This window comes from Periplaneta americana, chromosome 14 (assembly GCF_040183065.1).
Source record: "Periplaneta americana isolate PAMFEO1 chromosome 14, P.americana_PAMFEO1_priV1, whole genome shotgun sequence".
NCBI lineage: Eukaryota > Metazoa > Arthropoda > Insecta > Blattodea > Blattidae > Periplaneta > Periplaneta americana.
In genome coordinates, this window is record NC_091130.1 from 32213537 (window position 1) to 32230518 (window position 16982).

At 36.6% G+C, this 16982-nt stretch overlaps 1 protein-coding gene and 5 non-coding genes across 9 annotated transcripts in view; 1 reads left to right on the plus strand and 5 right to left on the minus strand.

Moving 5' to 3' along the window:
• The window catches only part of Sec71 (ADP ribosylation factor guanine nucleotide exchange factor Sec71), an 88959-nt gene that overhangs the window by 35599 nt on the left and 36378 nt on the right, over positions 1–16982 (plus strand). For 3 of the 4 annotated variants that reach the window (XR_011335803.1, XR_011335804.1, XM_069845193.1), the window contains exons 16-23: positions 1324–1452; positions 1548–1677; positions 6048–6218; positions 6662–6789; positions 8994–9289; positions 10569–10741; positions 12581–12741; positions 15177–15206. Coding sequence is in view for 2 of the 4 variants with exons in the window: in XM_069845193.1 (XP_069701294.1) it covers positions 1324–1452; positions 1548–1677; positions 6048–6218; positions 6662–6789; positions 8994–9289; positions 10569–10741; positions 12581–12741; positions 15177–15206 (1218 nt within the window). In the remaining 2 variants the exon portion in view is untranslated. The remainder of the gene's footprint in view (positions 1–1323; positions 1453–1547; positions 1678–6047; positions 6219–6661; positions 6790–8993; positions 9290–10568; positions 10742–12580; positions 12742–15176; positions 15207–16982) is intronic. The other variant, XM_069845194.1, reaches the window with a different exon arrangement.
• Positions 2249–2320, minus strand: TRNAN-GUU (transfer RNA asparagine (anticodon GUU)). Its single transcript has one exon. It is a non-coding gene; the product is annotated as a tRNA-Asn (tRNA).
• On the minus strand, positions 2534–2605 carry TRNAN-GUU (transfer RNA asparagine (anticodon GUU)). Its single transcript has one exon. It is a non-coding gene; the product is annotated as a tRNA-Asn (tRNA).
• Positions 2819–2890, minus strand: TRNAN-GUU (transfer RNA asparagine (anticodon GUU)). The gene has a single exon. It is a non-coding gene; the product is annotated as a tRNA-Asn (tRNA).
• TRNAN-GUU (transfer RNA asparagine (anticodon GUU)) lies at positions 3104–3175 on the minus strand. Its single transcript has one exon. It is a non-coding gene; the product is annotated as a tRNA-Asn (tRNA).
• TRNAN-GUU (transfer RNA asparagine (anticodon GUU)) lies at positions 3389–3460 on the minus strand. Its single transcript has one exon. It is a non-coding gene; the product is annotated as a tRNA-Asn (tRNA).

Genomic DNA, 16982 nt, shown 5'->3' on the forward strand with positions numbered 1-16982 from the left:
GGCACTATAACCTCCTCTTTTACCAAAACATGCAAAAAATTTAGGCCTCAACAACACCATTATTAGAAAAATAGCCATTAGTGCCGGATTTTATGAAATCACTAGTATAGTAACAATGTTTAAATTTATTTGTATATTCCCTTTCTGTATTTTTGCTGTATTGTACTTATTTAATGTATTTTATGACATAGGTTTCTTCATTTCCTCTTTTATTTTTTTCAAATTACATGTTTCTTATTTATATCTGTACACCTTTATAAATATCTAGTACATTTTTTCAATGTTGACAACCTGTTAATAAAGGAAGTTTATAAAATTAAATTTAAAATCTTCCATTTTTTTTTCTCTTTGCTTTAGAAGCATTGCAATTTTTTATTAAATTCTTATACATATTCGGATTTTATTATTCTTTTAACAAAGAGCTGCATCATTATCTCCCAGTCTGCAGTATGCAGGGATCCATTGAAGTACCAATTGTTTATTTAATTTGACCAGATATATTAAAATTTTACGACTCTCTTTAAAAGATGTTTGTGAAAATAAAATGACAGTACCTATTGCTGAAATTGCCTCCCACAGCTGATTCCTTGTATTGTAATGGCAGAAGTACACGACTTCTTTTATTTAGATTATTCTACAACCAGAAGTCGCAGAGCATGAAACATGGAGAACTCAGATGCCCAAACATCTTTTGAAGAACCAGAGTTGCATAATGTAAAATAGCAGAGCTTTATGTTACCAGTAAATGTAATGAACAGTTTCAATACCAGTAAACATCGATTGTAACGTTTATAGCATTTAATCTCAGTAAAATATTTCAGCTTAATACCTGTTACGTGTTGTCTTTTTATTAATTCCCTAACTATACTCGCACAAAGATTATTTTCATTGCTTTTTGTTTGTTCCTAACCATGAAATACCCTACATATGCTTACAGTATGCAATTGAGGATCATTTTTGCAAAACTTGCTAACTGCAAAATTTTCAAAATTGAGATTTTGGTGGATTAGTTAACATAAGACAGGCCTCTACATGATGCTAAAGGCTTCTTAGGAAAATCTTATTATTTCCTTCACAGTAGCGTGTCAAAGTGTGATCGTTTTTTCAAAACTTGCTTTCTACTATGTGAGAGCTATTGCAAAACTTGCAGTTATTCCAGTTTTTTGTGTTTCCTATAAAATTTAGTTTTTACAGTAGCAAGTTTTGCAAAAACGGTCCTCAATTATGAAACATTCTGCATTATGAGAAAAGAAGTACCACCGTCAAAAACAATTTTTTTTTTTTAAATTTCTGTGTAGTTAATTTACATAAATTTATGCACAGATGGCATGGACTCCCTTCCTAGCAGCCTTCAGTGTTGGTTTGCAAGACTGCGATGACCCAGAAATTGCGTCACTTTGCCTTGATGGAATAAGATGTGCCATTCGAATAGCTTGCATTTTTCACATGTCGGTAAGTTATGCCTATGTCAAAGTCATTCATCAGAGCAGATCATATGCTTTCTCTATTTCAATGGCTTACACTGATTGTGTTCCTATTTCTTTCAGTTGGAGAGGGATGCATATGTCCAAGCCTTGGCCAGGTTTACGTTGCTCACTGCTAATTCACCTATTACTGAGATGAAGGCCAAGAATATTGACACCATTAAAACCTTAATCACTGTTGCTCATACTGATGGTAAATATCACGTCAACATTTTGCTTCATGTGTTGTTTCTAACAGAATTAAGCTTAGCCTATGTGAATGACAAACATAATTGACTCTGTGTAATGTATATTTTTCCGTCTTTTGTTTCTTAAAATGGTCATATACAATACATATTTTTTCTTTCCTATATTAGTGGACAGTAATAATAATTTTTTTTTTTTTGTAGTTTCATAACCCTCAAACTAACACATTTTCAGCCTCATTTTATACAAATTTCGTTTTAATTGAATAATTTCGAGGGAAAAATTGTTCCGGATCCGGGGGGGGGGTATCGAACCCGGGACCTTTGGTTTAACGTACCGACGCTCTACCACTGAGCTACTCGGGAACTCTAACCGACACCGATCCAATTTTTCCCTCTATATCCACAGACCTCAAAGTGGGCTGACAACCGTCAAGCAACCAACTTCGAGGGCACACTAACTCCGTGTGACTTAAATTGTGGTTTTCTGTTAACGAACAGTGACGTATATTGTGCAAATCAAGATTTCAGGTATAACTCCCTGTAAAGTTGATTTGAATAATTTCGAGGGAAAAATTGTTCCTGAGCCGGGTATCGAACCCGGGACCTTTGGTTTAACGTACCAACGCTCTACCACTGAGCTACTCGGGAACTCTAACCGACACCGATCCAATTTTTCCCTCTATATCCACAGACCTCAAAGTGGGCTGACAACCGTCAAGCAACCAACTTCGAGTGCACACTAACTCCGTGTGACTTAAATTGTGGTTTTCTGTTAACGAACAGTGACGTATATTGTGCAAATCAAGATTTCAGGTATAACTCCCTGTAAAGTTGATTTGAATAATTTCGAGGGAAAAATTGTTCCTGAGCCGGGTATCGAACCCGGGACCTTTGGTTTAACGTACCAACGCTCTACCACTGAGCTACTCGGGAACTCTAACCGACACCGATCCAATTTTTCCCTCTATATCCACAGACCTCAAAGTGGGCTGACAACCGTCAAGCAACCAACTTCGAGTGCACACTAACTCCGTGTGACTTAAATTGTGGTTTTCTGTTAACGAACAGTGACGTATATTGTGCAAATCAAGATTTCAGGTATAACTCCCTGTAAAGTTGATTTGAATCATTTCGAGGGAAAAATTGTTCCTGAGCCGGGTATCGAACCCGGGACCTTTGGTTTAACGTACCAACGCTCTACCACTGAGCTACTCGGGAACTCTAACCGACACCGATCCAATTTTTCCCTCTATATCCACAGACCTCAAAGTGGGCTGACAACCGTCAAGCAACCAACTTCGAGTGCACACTAACTCCGTGTGACTTAAATTGTGGTTTTCTGTTAACGAACAGTGACGTGTATTATGCAAATCAAGATTTCAGGTATAACTCCCTGTAAAGTTGATTTGAATAATTTCGAGGGAAAAATTGTTCCTGAGCCGGGTATCGAACCCGGGACCTTTGGTTTAACGTACCAACGCTCTACCACTGAGCTACTCGGGAACTCTAACCGACACCGATCCAATTTTTCCCTCTTTATCCACAGACCTCAAAGTTGGCTGACAACCGTCAAGCAACCAACTTCGAGGGCACACTAACTCCTTGTGACTTAAATTGTGGTTTTCTGTTAACGAACAGTGACGTGTATTATGCAAATCAAGATTTCAGGTATAACTCCCTGTAAAGTTGATTTGAATAATTTCGAGGGAAAAATTGTTCCTGAGCCGGGTATCGAACCCGGGACCTTTGGTTTAACGTACCAACGCTCTACCACTGAGCTACTCGGGAACTCTAACCGACACCGATCCAATTTTTCCCTCTTTATCCACAGACCTCAAAGTTGGCTGACAACCGTCAAGCAACCAACTTCGAGGGCACACTAACTCCTTGTGACTTAAATTGTGGTTTTCTGTTAACGAACAGTGACGTGTATTATGCAAATCAAGATTTCAGGTATAACTCCCTGTAAAGTTGATTTGAATAATTTCGAGGGAAAAATTGTTCCGGAGCCGGGTATCGAACCCGGGACCTTTGGTTTAACGTACCAACGTTTTAACGTTTAATTGTTTATTGTCGGAAGGTTGAAGGAGTAGAATAGAAGTGAGTACAGCATCTTTTAATTAAATTGTATTAAATATAGTACATATAAATAAGCTAATAATAAATGTTATAAACAATACATTTCAGTTTTACAGGAAAGTTTAATAATTAGCATAAGAATAAAGTAGTCGTCCCTACATTCTGTGATCAGATATAAACTCACAAATAGTACATTACTACTCCTCAGAGATGTCGTGATGTCCGCGAAATTGTTTGTAGGTATTACAATCCATCTATACAAATAGTCACTCACTCCTGATTGGTTGTTGATTTTATAAAATGCCAATGCGAACGCGTCATTTCAACTTGCTGCTTTCCCTTGCAGCACACACTGTTTATAATGGGAAACCATAGATTACGTCATACATAAAGAGAATATAAACTCTCTGCGCATGTGCAAGTTTTGCTGCATTTCACTGCAGTTCATTGTTATAAGGAAATCAGCACACATTACCGACTGGGACTTGCAGGCAACGCACAAGCTATCGACAATAGCAGTTCCCGATTCTTCGTACATTGGAAAGCGTAACACGAATGAAAGAAAGAAAACATAAATAAGATTATGCTAGGGACAGAAAATTAACTGTGTGCCGCCACTGCTCATACTGGTACCCACTTAAGGAAAGGTTACATTCATGTTTAAAATGGAAAATGATGACTGTTCCTTAGGGTTGCCAACTCTCCCATATTTCCCGAGATCTCCCGTATTTAGTCATAATTTTTAACAGTATCCGACTCCCATATTTTACTTCTCTTCGAGAAATTTTCTCCCTTATTTTTGCATAATGTAAAAATCTGTTTGAAACATTTAATTTTTCCACGATGGTAGATGACCTGTATAATAGATTCTTTTGTTCTAGAGATGCACTGAAATATGCAATCTCTGTAGAAGGTAATACTTGCCAGAAATAGTTTCAGGGCTCACTAGCTTAAAATCAAACAATGTTAGAGATACAGATTTAGACAAAAAAAAGTAATGGTTTATATTGTAAGCATATCAGGCAGCAGAGCTCATGCAGAGAGTGTTTTCTCTTATGAACAGGACAGTAAGTGAACAGATGTGTGAAACAAGAGCATGACACATCTAATCAAATCAGAACTGCAAATCACAGTAAACTTCAACTCCTCATGTAGGGAATTTTTACAATTTGTTTGAAATTATTACACAAGGCAAAATGTCTCAAAATACTCCTAATTTAAGCCTAACTGCCTAAGTGTAGAATAAAGTTGTTTATGCTCGACCATGCCGAAATATAGTAATTATACATCTGGTAGTAGCCCTTTAATGCACCTCATTAAAGTACACCTATTCATTATAATTCAGTTGTTCAGCCAATGAGAAATCACCTTTGTACTGATTGTACCATTATAAAACCACAAGTATCGATTATTCTCGGATATGCAATCGAAAGACAATTAGTGAAAAGTCACGGAGGTTGGAAATCCAGTACTGTCGCAGAAGGTTATGTTCTGTTTCTATAATAATTAGCGTTAATTGTAAGTAATATTCAAATAAATTCAATTTGTCATCTCGTTTTTCAATTCTAAATCAATTTCCAGGTTATATCAAGCCTAATCTTCATATTATTCTCTAGATTATATCAAGGTCAGTGACATTCGTGCCTCGGAAAAAATCAATACTTTCGCGTCTGCGCACATCTCACAATTCAGGTCAGTTCCAGTCCTCACTTACATAACCATAACATGAATACTTCTGAATAATTTCAAGTTAGAAATATGGTCGAGCATAAAAAGTCGTATGAAACTTGCCTATAATGGTAATTAAGACGCTTGTATGAAAATTATGAAACTCGCGTCTTAATTACTACCATTATAGGCTCGTTGCATAATGTACTATTTTAGCACTGCTAACTGAATTGAATAATTTGTCAGTTTTCTATGTGAAATATTATAGATTGCTTAGTCTCCTGTATTTTTTTCAAAAACAGTTGGCAACCCTACTGTTCCTACAGGTAATATTCCATAGTTAAAATCCCCCATTCGGATCTCCAGGAGGAGACATTTGCAGGATGACATCATTTTTATGACAAGGATTTGAAACTAATTGCTGTGTGTTCTGTGTATATCAATATCTGAGTTCAGTGATAGAGATTAAGCTGTTACTAAACAACACTTTAAAATAAATCTCATGCACTTTATACTACTACATTCTTTTCACTTCAATATTAAAAGACTTTACATATTTCATACTGTTATCATTAGTTGAAAAGTGTAAATTATTTAATTTTAAAGGTTATTTATTATCATGTTTCAGGTAATTATTTGGGTAGCTCGTGGCTGGATATAGTGAAGTGCATTTCACAGTTGGAGCTTGCTCAGTTGGTGGGAACGGGAGTGAGGCCTCAATTCATATCTGGTCCAAAGGCTCATACCAATGATCATTACCTTTCAGACCCTTTGAAGTTGAATCTGAGCTCTTTAGATCGTAAGTTGAACCAAAAGTATTACAATATAATGCTAAGCTTTCATTTACGTCAAGAATTCATCCAGTAAAATTTTATAAGAAAGAAAGTTGGATAAATCGCAATATAGCGAACACCAGTAGGGGAAGTTATCCCCACCCACGTTAAATGTGCATTTGACACAACACTCGCCTATCACGTAGATTGTCTGGTGAGCTGGTAGGGGAAAAGTGGAAGGCATCGTGGGCGGAGTTTCTACGTTCGCTATATTGCGATTTGCCCAGAAAGTTTTAGGAAATTCTTTGGTATGTTCTCGAAATGTGCTTGTGTAAGACTGGTTTTAGAATGATTGCGTAAATTGAAATCAATGTTAATGTATTGGTTTTTGTAAGTAATGTATATTAGATTTTTACTTCGTACCATTTTGATTTGTTAACTTATTACCATTATAAATTTGTGTTTGCAGCTAGTGTAAAAGAATCAATAGGAGAAACAAGTTCTCAGAGTGTTGTTGTTGCTGTGGATAGAATTTTTACGGGTTCTACCAGACTGGATGGTGATGCCATTGTAGACTTTGTTCGTGCTCTCTGTCAGGTGAGGAAAATATATCATGTTCTTACATTTTTCAGGACTGTAATTTTTGATTATATACATATACAGTATTTTTGAGGAATTATTTAAAAAGTCATAGCAGAACTACCATATAAATAAAGTAATTAATTTCCATTTTCAAAAAACCAGTTGTGTAGACCAATTTATTGACAGAGTAGTTGCCCAGGGTGTGCCATAGCAGGCTGATCTACATTACACCTGTGATGAGATGAGATGATGATGGAGATTTGTTGGGGTGCCATAGAGGAACGGAGCTTCCAAAGGAAAACCCCTGTGTTATGTGGACCATGGGCTTGTCCAACACAAGTTATAAATTGGGGGTACGTCAGGGATCGAACCTAGGTCCACAGGACTACAAGACCAGCACTCTAGCCACTAGACCAATGTGACAACTGACTCATGAATATAAGGTTTTTTTTAAGTCAATTAATTGAACACACTGTATCATCTAATGGATTATTGTGTTAATGAAATTTGTGGTAGTGAGATTTTACATGGCGAGATGAGGCCGAGGATTCGCCATGTGATTACTTGACATTTGCCTTGGAATTGGGGAAAACATCGGGGAAAAAATCCAACTATGTAATTAGACAAAGCGGAAATCGAACCCCTGCCTGAGTGCAACTTGAATCAGTGAGCAACTGTTCTTACTATCTTAATTATTATTGCGATGTATCAAAGTACGTATGATATTTCCGTGCAGGAATTCTGCATTATCATATGACGAAGGAGCGGTAGAGCAGAGAAAAATTCTCTCTGGCACTGGGATTCGAATCTGGGTTTTCAGCTCTACATGCTGATGCTTTATCCACTAAGCCTCACCGGATTCCAATTCCGATGCCGAATTGAATCCTCTCAGTTTAAGTTCCACCTCTTGGTTTCCCTTTAGTGGCCAACTCTCATGTGTCACAAATGTGTGACAGTTGCACAATGTCCAAGATACTAATGTGCAGAGATGAAATACTAAAACAATTGTCTTTAGAGACAATTAATATTAGGTACCCTCCACAAAACTGGCTTCATTTATACACCGACGGATCCTTGATCTCCAGAGAACAAGGTGCCGGTGCAGGTGTTACGTGTTGTCTCTTCTCACTTTATAGATCTCTTGGGTATGGAACAACAAATTTTGATGGAGAAATCATTGCAATAAGTGAAAGTCTCAGGAATCTTCTATGCCACATCAATAAATTTAAAAATGCAGTTATATTGTCAGACTCCAAAGCAGCTATTCTATCAATAGTCTCTAGACACACACCTTCATCTCAAACAGCAGAAATAACTAAAATGCTCTCTCAATTAATATCACTCAATAAAAGAATTGTATTCCAATGGATACCATCCCATTGTGGAATCCTGGGAAACGAGAATGCGGATGCTTTAGCAAAGAAGGGCAGCACTGCTACTAACAGACCTGTTACTAAATCTACGTATTACTCTGTGAAGAGATTTATTAAATCTACATACTTAGACTTCAACAAACAAAATTTGATAACTCAATCCCAAGGGAAAAAATGGAACTCTCTGCATCAAAATCCACAGTTAATTCCCGATTTACCACGAAAATCGTCTGTAGCTGCATTTAGATTGGCAACAGGCCATGATTGTTTGGCCAAACACCTGCATAGAATTGGAATATATCAGTTCCCTAACTGTCCATTGTGCAACTCAAACCAAGAAATGGATTCGGAACACCTCAAAATCTGTGCTTCAGTGGCTGGTCATGATAATATCTTTGAAAAATATTGGAGTGCAAGAGGTCAAATGACTTTATTGTCAAACGCCTGGCATTAGGAAACAACAACAATTGAGTCTTTCTCTGGAACAAGAACTTAACTACAAAATCTTGAATTTTAGATACACAGCATCAAACATTTTAGATCTGGTATAACAGCATTATGCAGAACGACATTAAAATATTTCTAGAGGGAGCTGTGTTTGTTGGAGGGAAATAATATTTTGTCAGGATTCAGTATATGCTGGAAATAGAAAAGCTACGTAATATATGTTAAGTTGTTATTCCAGGAAACACTTCAATTTAAAGTGTTAATTAAAGCACCAAATAATAAAATACGGTAGAGCATTTTCTGCATTGCTAGTCTTACTGTGTCTGATGTAAATCTCACTGTAACAATTATGTTTACTGTGTTTTTGAATGACATGACTAAAATAATTGTTTTGTACAGGTTTCTTTGGATGAATTGGGTCACCCAGCACATCCCCGCATGTTCAGCCTGCAGAAAATTGTAGAGATCTCGTACTACAATATGGGTAGAATACGTCTGCAGTGGTCCCGCATCTGGCAAGTGCTTGGCGAGCACTTCAATAAAGTTGGCTGTAACCCCAGCGAAGATATAGCATTCTTTGCTGTTGATTCTTTACGTCAGTTATCTATGAAGTTCATTGAGAAGGGTGAATTCGCCAATTTCCGGTTCCAGAAGGATTTTCTTCGTCCATTCGAGCACATCATGAAAAAGAATAGGTGAATATGAAAGCATAGATAGCTTAATTGAAGTAATGAAGGTGAAGAAATGTCTCTTGGAGTCTTTAAATACGGATTTTAGAGACAGAAACAACATTAAATATTCTTTCCTTGAATTTGTTTTTTAATGTTGAGTACAGAGATAGGGGAAGTTGAGAAAATTTTCACAAATTAAAATTACAATACAGAATTAGCGTAAGTTGAAAATGTGACTTGCACAATATTTTATATATGCTCCCAGTGTAAGCTCTCTTCATTATTTTCTGTGGAACAGATCTGTATGATACAAGTCTGCACAAATGTTACCAATAAAAAACAACTTTAGAGTGGATGCACAATATATGTAAAGGTACGGTCACACGTCGCTGCTTTTGCTGCGCAACTTTTGTACTGCAGCTGCAAAAGTTGCGTGTCGTGTTCACATGTAAGCCAAAAGTAGCATGCTGCACGCTACTTCTCGTGCTGTGCAACCCGAGTGCAGCAAAAGTTGCAACTGGAGGTTGCGAGTCTGTTCACACACAAAGCGCTACTTTTGCAGCAGCAGTCATGCTGCAGGTTTCCATCTCCATGTTGACTTCTCAATATACATTTTGTAGTTATGTTCGCATTATTAAGAAACTCATGTGAAAGCTTACTTATCTATTATTTGCTTTTCTGTCCTAACTAGTATTCAGAAATTGGCATTATTTTTACTATAAAGCTTTCAAAAACGCCTATATACTTAAATGATAACCAATAGCAGATTCACGTAATCAATGTTGGCAACCCTCCTGTTTGAAACTACGCTACAGAAAATTAAAAAAGTGAATTATATCGTCAGCAAATATGCTCAGACTGTGTTGTGCATTTAATAACTGTTACAAATAATTTATTTTCATCACATCTAACATTAAAATACATCCAAACAATAAAAGTATCATTGGCACATTTGGGTGGCAACACTGGTCGCAACCGCAGCAAAAGTTTCAACAAAACCGATATCAAAAATGCTGCGGCTGCAACCCTGAGAGCCCTGTTCACACGTCGCTACTTCTAAGCTGCACGCAGCATGGAAAAGTAGCGAGCAGCAGGTTCAGCAGCCACTACTTTTCGGGTTGCACCGTTGTTCACACGTCACAATACAAGGGTTGTGCAGTTTTTTGTGCTGCAGCGCTGCAAAAGTAGCGACGTGTGACCGTACCTTAAGGAAACCATAGCCAAGCTTTTGTTCTTGGACAAGAAATTAGTAATTTGCCTTTGTGATTGAGTTTGTTGTATGTATAGTATAATATTCTTTCAGATCACCAACAATACGTGATATGGTGGTACGTTGTATAGCCCAGATGGTGAACTCTCAAGCCCACAACATTAGATCAGGATGGAAGAATATCTTTAGTGTGTTCCACTTAGCAGCATCAGATCAAGATGAGGCTATTGTTGAACTTGCCTTTCATACGACAGGAAAAATAATAAGTAAGTTTATGAAAAAATGTTCATGTATGCTCTTCTTCTTCTGTAGAATACATATTGTAATTATAAATGTCCATTATTATGCGCAAGGTAAGGTTTTTATTGTATTAAAAACCACCTTGTAAATGGCTCCAATAACAGATTTTTGTAAAGTTACCCAGGTTTAGCTCCTTCAAATGTTATACATTTTCGGGAACTTTATTTATTGATGAAATTCATGTGTTGTTAAATTTTGCAGTATAATGTTATGATTAAAGAGTACTTACTTACTTATTGGCTTTTAAGGAACCCGGAGGTTTATTGCCACCCTCACATAAACCCGCCATTGGTCCCTATCCTGAGCAAGATTAATCCAGTCTCTACCATCGTATTTCACCTTCCCTCAAATCCATTTTAATATTATCTTCCCATCTATGTCTCGGCCTCCCCAAAGATCTTTTTCCCTCCAGCCTCCCAACTAACACACTATATGCATTTCTGGATTCGCCCATACGAGCTACATGCCCTGCCCATCTCAAACGTCTGGATTTAATGTTCCTAATTATGTCAGGTGAAGAATACAATGCGTGCAGTTCTGTGTTGTGTAACTTTCTCTATTCTCCTGTAACTTCATCCCTCTTAGCCCCAAATATTTTCCTAAGCATCTTATTCTCAAACACCCTTAACCTATGTTCCTCTCTCAAAGTGAGAGTCCAAGTTTCACAACCATAAAGAACAACTGGTAATACAACTGTTTTATAAATTCTAACTTTCAGATTTTTTGACAGCAGACTGGATGATAAAAGCTTCTCAACCGAATAATAACAGGCATTTCCCATATTTATTCTGTGTTTAATTTCCTCCTGAGTATCATTTATATTTGTTACTGTTGCTCCCAAGTATTTGAATTTTTCCACCTCTTTAAAGGATAAATTTCCAATTTATATATTTCCATTTCGCACAATATTCTCGTCACGAGACATAATCATATACTTTGTCTTTTCGGGATTTACTTCCAAACCTATCTCTTTACTTGCTTCAAGTAAAATTCCCGTATTTTCCCTAATCATTTGTGGATTTTCTCCTAACATATTCATGTCATCCGCATAGACAAGCAGCTGATGTAACTCGTTCAATTCCAAACCCTCTCAGGGTTAAAGAGTACATATTGCTATATTACGTAATTAATTGAACCAGTTTTATCTGTTTATATATTGGGATTACTATTCTATATGTCGTTAAGGAGGGGAGGCCGAGACGTAGATGGGAGGATAATATTAAAATGGATTTGAGGGAGGTGGGATATGATGGTAGAGACTGGATTGATCTTGCTCAGGATAGGGACCAATGGCGGGCTTATGTGAGGGTGGCAATGAACCTCCGGGTTCCTTAAAAGCCAGTAAGGAAGTATGTCGTTAAGGACCAGTTCCAATGTATTTTATACTGTAGAATCATTTTAAGGCTATTGGCTGGGGTGTATTTATAGTAAAGAAGTGTGTCCAGAATTGAAGTGTACTTTTTTATATAATTTCTGATGTAGGATTTTTCCAATATTGTTATGCCCAACTATGTATTCAATTCATGCAAGGTTCATGCATCCACTTGAGGTATGTTTATTCAAGTTACCAATACGTCTTCCTGTTTTTGTCTTTGTCATAATCATTAACATACCAGCAGTATAAAGATGAAAGGTTCCCCAACTCTCATATTGCACTTGAATAGCACATTATCATTGCCGTGTTATATTATGTTATTATCAGTAATGTTGACCTAATTGTTGCTGCTTGAATAAACATATCAAAAGCTTTAACATTTTCTTAAAGCTGTATTTTGTTACAAGTATTATGCACATTTTATTTTCAGATGATCTGTATAGTAAACATTTTCCAATTATGATCGATTCATTCCAAGATTCTGTGAAGTGTCTGTCAGAGTTTGCCTGTAATGCCAGTTTCCCCGATACCAGTATGGAAGCAATTCGATATATTCGAACATGTGCCAAATATGTGGACGAAAAACCACAGGTATGTGAATTTTTTATATTATTTAGTATACATGAAGCCATATCCTGTTCAGAATTTCATAGATACGTTTCGTATTCTGTCATGCAATCTCATAGTCTGCCTGCCTAGAGAATACTTTGATCGCCTATAGAAACAAAAGCTTACAACCAAGCAAAAGATTTATATTACAGTGACTGCAAGCTATAAAACTTTCATACTTATGTCAGCAAGTGTAGCCATTATACTGAGAATAGCCACCAGCATAGCTCAGTCGACTGAGGTCCTTGCATCCCGATCCAGAGTTGCACTTGGGCATGGGTTCGATTCTCGTTTGACCTGATTACCTGGTTGGGTTTTTTTTTCTGAGGTATAATCAAATTTAATTGTAATAAATGGCAAATGACTATTGGTAAAAATGACGATAGTTGAACACGACAATAATCCTAGCTCTTCTGTATAAAACTAGTTTGGTATGTTGGGTTCTGTATAAGGCCTTTATTACACTATCAAATTTCTGTGTTACAGAAGTTAGATAAAATATATATGATAAAATCTTTTTAATATAGCATCTTTGATCACATCTAGCTGTGACGTAGTTCTGTGATAAAAGTTATGGTCATCATCATACCTTTGTTAGAATCTGTGACTAAGATGAAAGAAAATGGCGGACATTAAGTACACATGGTCTGTGAAAACCACAAAACTTTTAATATCACATTATGAGTCACTTGAAATGTTTCATCATCCATTCTTAAATACTGGTACTCAGTATAGGATTTCACATTTTCTCACTGAAGTTCTCTCAGTAGAGTTTGATGGATTCCTTTTGTATCTTTTCTCCCTACTCAATCTCTAACCCAAATTCGTTTTTTCTGTGATTTCATCTTTAGTATTAATGCATTAACTATTACTACATTTACAGTTGCAACATGTATAGAACTGTCGTGGATTGATTATTGGAACTGTGATGAAAGATATGATAAAAGCTTTGACATAGTGTAATATAGGTCTACTCAAAATCTAGTATTTGATCAAAAATGTTATCATATTTTGTGACACATAAATTTGATAGTGTAATACTGGGTGTTCATTTCAAAGTGTGTTATGACGTCACTGTTGTAAGTCAGCGATTTGAAGCGAGTTTCAGCTTTTATGTCAGAGAAGTTGCCTATTAATCAAGGCGTTCAATATGAACTTGACAACGTGTACAGTATAACTTGAACGTCGTAGCAACAGATGGCAGTCTGTACGGTCTGTGTGCTACCATAACCTCTTTCGAACTGTGTTTTGCGTGGGCAAGTCGTACGCAGGCTATTTGTTATCATTGGTTGCATACTGCAACATTCCACAACACAAATCAAATGCTCCGTGTCCATGTTGGCCGTCCAAGTTAATGTCAACAAATAGTGTACGTAAGTAATCGTCTTAACCCTCTCCCCATATCCCGACAGTAAGAAAAAAACTCACCTCAGTATGTGTTTCCAAACAGTTCACATTCCTGCCACTACCGGCGTTACCGTACGTATCGGTAAGTTCTCTTCTGAATGAATGCCGTACTTGCTAGGCAACTTCTCTGGCACATAGGTAATACGCCTCTGCAGAAGTGTAGAAAGATTGAATTCTCTAGGCTCATCGGCTAGCCACATGACGACATACAGCGAGCCATGACACACTTTGAACTGAACACCCAGTATAGGCCCCAACAGGGAGTAATTAAAATATAAAAGCATACTATTTGTTGTTGGTGACTGTAGACCACTGCATTTAATTAAGTAAGATTAACCATATTTGGCCACAGAGAGTTACGAAAGTGCTGTTGGCTTATGGATTATTTCTTCGAGTATTCGCTCATTGTGGGAGAATCGCTAGATCTGGAAAAGAGAGGTGGAATCATGGTTAGGTAGATCAGTGAATAGTGGCGACACTGTGTTTCAGTAAGTGTGCAATTTTTATAGTTGTCATGTGTCTTCTTTCTTGAATATTCTGTACACATGGGGGAAAATATCTCGACCAGTTTTTAAAATTGGAAAGTACGTGTTGTGAAATCAACACAAATCTCAGATTTGGTCTTCTTCTGACCGATTCCCAAAGTATCCCCAAATAGTGTTGAGTATTGTAGGAAATGTGTTTGTTTTCACAATCACATGGTTTCCAAATGTTCAGTTGCACGACCTTACAATTTTGTAAGGATCAGCTTAAGTTTGCTCTTATAACATAAATTATAAGATTCAGACTTTTGTTTTGTGTACATTTTCTTGTATTTATCGCATGTACTATGATGCATTGTACAATCATAATGGAGGACTTCATGCCATTGATTGTACTTACAATAACGGGCTTTCATTGAATATGTGCATAAAATTACAAGTTTTCCATTCTTATGTAAGATTTAACACTAATATTTCTTAGGTGGAGTTCCAGCTGGTAAAATATTTTGTGTAATATCTTCTTTGCAGTATTTTAATTGCAGGTGGAATGTACCAGAAGTGAGTAGACTATTAACAATATGATAGAATTCATAAGTAAATTTTCAGCATAAACCACAATTTCTGACATAATACAGTTTCAAGTAACATTACATTTAGCTTGGGAATTTAGTTTAAAGTTATTTAGAAAATTCTCATCTCCAACTACGCAAATTACATTTAACTTTTCTCAGAAATAGTGCGTGTTACCAAAAGTAACTGTCTCTATCTATATAAAGTAAAGCTTAAGGTGTATTAAAAAAAAATTACGTGTTAGGAGCAGTGTTGCCAGAGAAGCAACACTAAAATCTACCCATGTAACAACCAAATTCCTCACAATTCCACATATGACTTTAGAATACACTTTTGTGCACTGTAATCATGCAGAATATATAGATACGTTAATTAATTACATAGTTTTCTGCATCCAGTGCTGGTTTATAGCCCTCCAGTATTCACACTTTTATTATTGCTACAATACTTTAAAAAATAAGCCTATCTTTCATTGTATAAAAGTTATTTATATAGTGTTTAAACTTATGTACAGGGCATATCAAAAGTCAATACACTTTCAATATTTTATTACACAAAAAACTACTAATGATAGCACTTTCAAACACACATCAGTTTAAAGTCAAACTCTCAAAGTTATTCAGCCGCTTAATTTTCAGCAATGAAGCGACATTCCATACGAGTTGGAAAATTAACAAGCACAACTGTCGTGTTTGGGGTACACAGAAACCTCACAGAATCATTGAACATGAGCGCGATTCACCAAAGTGAAAATTTTCTGCGCGTTGTCACAACGAAACCTGTACGGACCTTTCTTCTTCATTGAGGCTACTGTGACTGGACATGTTGGAGCAATGAGTGGTGCCTCAAATTAGACAAGATCTCGACGATTTCATCTTTCAGCAAGATGGGGCTCCGGCACATTTCCACAATGCAGTTCGTGCTTACCTGAATACGGAGATGTCTGATCGTTGGATAGGACGTGTTGGAGTAAGGGACAGATGTTTCATGACATGGCCACCAAGGTCACCTGATATGACTGCATGTGACTTTTTTCTATGGGGGTACCTAAAGGACCGTGTGTTTGTACTGCCTTTGCCACGTGATTTAGAGGAACTAAAAAGCAGAATTCGAGAAGCTGCCGCCACGGTCACAGAGTATATGTTGCATAGGGTATGGGAAGAGTTTGATTATCGTTTGGACATCTGCCGAGTCATTCGTGGTTCACACATTGAATCTCTGTAAGGTGTAAACAGAACTTTGAGAGTTTGACTTTAAACTGACGTGTGTTTAAAAGTGCTATCATTAGTAGTTTTTGTGTAATAAAATATTGAAAGTGTTACCGGACTTTTGATATGCCCTGTATATACTCGTATATTATGCATATATTAATTATTAATTCATTGATATTCATTGTTTAAATGCAGTGTATATTAAGCAATTTAAATAAAAATTGTCCGTTCCATTCTGTTGTGCATACATGTAGTATAGTTTGCATTGGAAAATTACTTATGATTCTGTCATATTGGTAGTTGTGCAGACTAGATGTTTTGATTGCACCAGATTGTAAATCATGTGCAGCAAGTGACTGGCACGTGTTTTGACTTAAGGATTTGCAAGGTTATATTAAATGAATTTTTTTAATAAAAATCCTTTCTGGAGTAATGAGCTGAATTTTATGTGTTCTTAATATATATTTTTTTGTGTGTGTGCTTTCATCATTGTTCCTGGCATTATTTTTTTGTGGAGTGTACTGTATGTTAATTAAATACAGTTACCATTTTT